Source organism: Ciona intestinalis, chromosome 10, assembly GCF_000224145.3.
Source record: "Ciona intestinalis chromosome 10, KH, whole genome shotgun sequence".
NCBI lineage: Eukaryota > Metazoa > Chordata > Ascidiacea > Phlebobranchia > Cionidae > Ciona > Ciona intestinalis.
The window spans coordinates 1306484-1310461 of NC_020175.2; the positions used below are offsets into that span (position 1 = coordinate 1306484).

At 35.5% G+C, this 3978-nt stretch overlaps 1 protein-coding gene across 1 annotated transcript in view; it reads right to left on the minus strand.

Annotated features, from left to right (window-relative positions):
• LOC100177771 (cation channel sperm-associated protein 1-like) overlaps nucleotides 1-3978 on the minus strand; it is a 12224-nt gene that overhangs the window by 7291 nt on the left and 955 nt on the right. The window contains exons 2-4 of the mRNA XM_002129571.5: nucleotides 3640-3794; nucleotides 2343-2570; nucleotides 1654-1893 (exon numbers count right to left, since the gene is read on the minus strand). Coding sequence (XP_002129607.4) covers nucleotides 1654-1893; nucleotides 2343-2570; nucleotides 3640-3794 — 623 coding nt within the window. The remainder of the gene's footprint in view (nucleotides 1-1653; nucleotides 1894-2342; nucleotides 2571-3639; nucleotides 3795-3978) is intronic.

A 3978-nucleotide genomic window follows, 5' to 3' on the forward strand; every position in this document is an offset into this window, starting at 1 on the left:
AACTTATGACGTATGAGGATTGAGTGATTGGTGAAGAATATGTGTAAACACGCTTTGTACAACTCCTGTACCATGTGTTGACTTGTAAACTAACACTGGTTAACGTTGTCGTCGCTTAAAAGCGTTTGTTTTCATGAATTTTGACAAACCGTAATCACGCAGTAATTAGGTAATGTTAGAAGTCAATATTAATTATATAATGTTAAATTAAAAATAATGTTTCAATTACGATTAATGATAATACGGTATAAGAGTAATGTATTTAATGCGTCCCCACTTAAATGTTAATACTTTTATTCAGTCGTGAATCGTTGTGTGGATAAAACACGTGTCGTCGTTTTCCGCAAAACTGCCAGACAGTGTTTCCGCTATGTAAATTGCATGAGGAAAGTAATCGTTAATTAATCGCTCATCGTGTGGTTTTAAATCTGAAAATTCAGTCTAAAAATTATAAATATATATTATGATTTGATTTCAATCAAGAGAATAAAGAATAAATGCTAGAATTGAAAATCGAGGTAAGTGCGGAAAAAAGTTGTCCAAAAAACAACAACAACAACAACAACAAGAACAACTGTTCGACGAAAAAGGATCTATATGACCACTAACGTGCTCAATAACAATTGGTATTGTTTGGACGACAATGGGTAATGTTCGAACATCAATAGATAAATATTGTATCCTACAAATGTATATATGAACTTGTAATAACAGAAAATTGATTATAACTATTGATAAAGTTTTTATTTTTACTACAAGTTAGATATTACTACCAAAGCATATATAATAATATATAATTAGTATATATGCTTTGTTACTACTCTGTTTTTGGCCCAAGCTACTTCTCATAAATTATCACCAAGTGCAAATGATTAAATTTCGAATATATTTTCAAAATATTATATTTTTATTATATCAGTATCTTATAGTTGAAAACCCCCTGAGGTATAAATTACTAAATTAAAAGCAAATATTTCAAAGTTTGGCAATGAAAACATACAAAACTACAATGTGGGGAAAGATGGGACTCTAAATTGAAATATATTTACATTAGCAGTATTCTGCAACTTGTAGTTAACCTACCGAATTTAACATGCTGTGCTAGTTTCTTTGCTATGTAAACTTCACATATATAACGTTAAACCGACATTTTGTTGTTGTTTTTATCTCAAATTAAAGTCATAGCCTATTGACCCCTGCCTATTTTCTTCATTTATATCTTAGTGTTTTTTACAAAACTAAAACTAGTTTTATGAGACAAAATCAAACTGTACGAAATATTCAAGGTTGTTTTATGAAGCTATGAAACTAGTTTAATCGTTCGCACACGCAAACTAAAAAAATACATTGACTTTACTACGATTTAGCAAGCATTAAAAAATAGCACCTTTTTACTATTTCGCATTTTTTACCTGTTTAAAGAATACTGTTTCTAGTTTACATATTTTTTTAATATTTAAAAACAGTAATCAGCTTTGACGAGCGTTTTATAAAGTCGTGATAATACTGTCGAAAAATTCTGTAACTTTGTTTTCCTGATTATCATGAAACGGGGCTCCGTAAAAAGAAAATTTAAAAAAAGTCACGTCTGACAAAGTGTCCCATCTTCCCCCACCCTACTATACATCTTTTCCCAAAGTATACTATGCATACCTAAGAATGTCATCATGAGCATCAGGATTGCTCCTAAAGATTGAAACGAATGGAGGCAAGTGATCAAGATGACTTGGATGTTCTCTAGGAAGCGGATGGTGCGGAGGACACGCAAGGATCGCAACGCACGAAGGACACGGAGGATTCTAAAGATACTCGCCCCTCCTCCACTAAAAGTTCCAGCTCCCACAGTGAGGGGAGCCAACATCTCACTAAGACTGGTGCACACTATCACCAAATCTATATAAATAGTTTTAAAGGTGGTTACAATTGTGATCGATTCTGTCAATCTATTACTATATCATTATTATTTATATTCGCTTAATTGATGGCATGAAATGGTTCGTGCGCACAGGATATTTAACGGTAATTGCTCCAGCAGACACTTATGGGTTGTTAGCAATACCGCATGGAACAAAAATTCATTACAAAAAGGGTTAGGAACAACTTCAACCAAAATATATGTACAGTAGGGTGGGGGGAGATGGGACACCTTTTACCTCTATTTTCTCGCCCCGTTTAGTAGTAAACAAAGAACTTTCAAGAAACTATAAAACTATATGCCCATGACTCCTATTGACCGTTAGTAATTGTTTAAAACACGATCAGGATATTTAGATATTATGTGCTAAAGGTGTCCATCTTCCCCCACCCTACTATATAATAAGATAGAAAGTTACATGCTTTACCTAAAATATCCCATCCTTTATGGAAATACTCTGATCTCCAAACATAAATCTTCAGCGAGCATTCGATCACATATACAGCCATAAATATTCCGTCTATTACAGCAAAGTAGTAACCGAAGTGAATTTCAATAGACCTCCATGTTGAGAGTACTAACATAAGGGTGTTGGTCAAAATGACAGCCATTATCATCAGGGTGAAAAAGCTGGATTCGACCAGGACGTGCATAGCTGTAAATAAAAGGAATAGTTAAAGTTAATTGTGCTTATTATGTTTCAGTTTCTACTTTCTATAATAGAGCGCTTACATATTTTCATGCTCGTTGCTTATGCCACCAGCATTGTGAGCTTGTTTGTTCATGGAAAATAATCTTAAACTTAAGTCAGTATTGTAAGCCATGCCAAAAAAATAAAAAAAATATATATTCACCCACAGAGTTATAAACTTGGTAACCCGTAAGCGATCACGAGATGTCCGAAAAATCCGCACATACCACGACTGTCGTTTTCCCGAGCACGCATGAATAAAGCAAGTTACTTCTACTTATTTATTCAAATATTTATTTATTCATTCCTACGATTATAAGTTGCACCATGACGGGTCGTACCGTTGTTGCTGACTGTTGTGCAGTGTCGTTTTTTAAACAATTCAGAACATATTCGTATTAAGTGCTGTAAACCCACTCACGTAAAAGTGCTAATTAATATTGTGTATGCAAACGAATGAATGTAACTTGCTTTATTCTCGCGTAACCGAAAAACGACAGTCGATTTTATACAGGAGCGATGTTCTGTTTTATACACTTGGTGCCAGCTTACGAGTTACCGCATATGTGAATGGCTGACAATTTAGACCGGTGCTCTTCAACCGGTATGCACGGTGCATCCTGGGTGCGCCAAAATTTTTGATTAGCGGTACTTTTCGACTAAACAGAAACTAATTTTCGATCGCATTTCTCCTTGATGACGTCATTAGTTTTACGTTAAATCAATCAGGGATGCATGAGTTCGTCGCAACAACTTGAGGGGTTTGCCAAGCCCCAAAAAACGTCGAAGGCCAGCTATTTAGACAACCCATTAGTGATCGCTGGGTTGGAGCAACTGCCGTGTCTTTCCAAAGGACACATATATATAGGCCCACAATAGTACCACCAGCGCTTAAATTCATAACCACTCCTTCAGTATAGGATAGGGCATAGGCATAGGAGTTAGAGGTATGGGCGCGCTAACCAACTGTGCTACGACGTCGGCTAACAAGTTACAATATAATAGTAAGTTAATTCGTTATTAATAAGCACACCTTTTCTGAAGTCGCTTGCGTGTTCGTAGAATTCAACTTGTTTTTCAACTTCGTCTTGTTTCTTCTTAATATCTCCTAGATGCAGATTCACTGACTGCAGGTCAACGATATTCGAAGAAGGGTTTTGCACTGAACGTAATCGCTTACCGTCCATGCTGTGTGAAAAGGTGTCGAAACATAAGAAGCACAAAGAAGTGGTATATATGAATGAATGAATGTAACTTACTTTATCCTCGCGTGGCCGGAAAACGACAGTCGTTATCACACTGGTTTAACACCTCATGCCAGCTTACGAGTTACCATGTATGTTTACTTCGTAGGTGATATTTTTTTGATTTT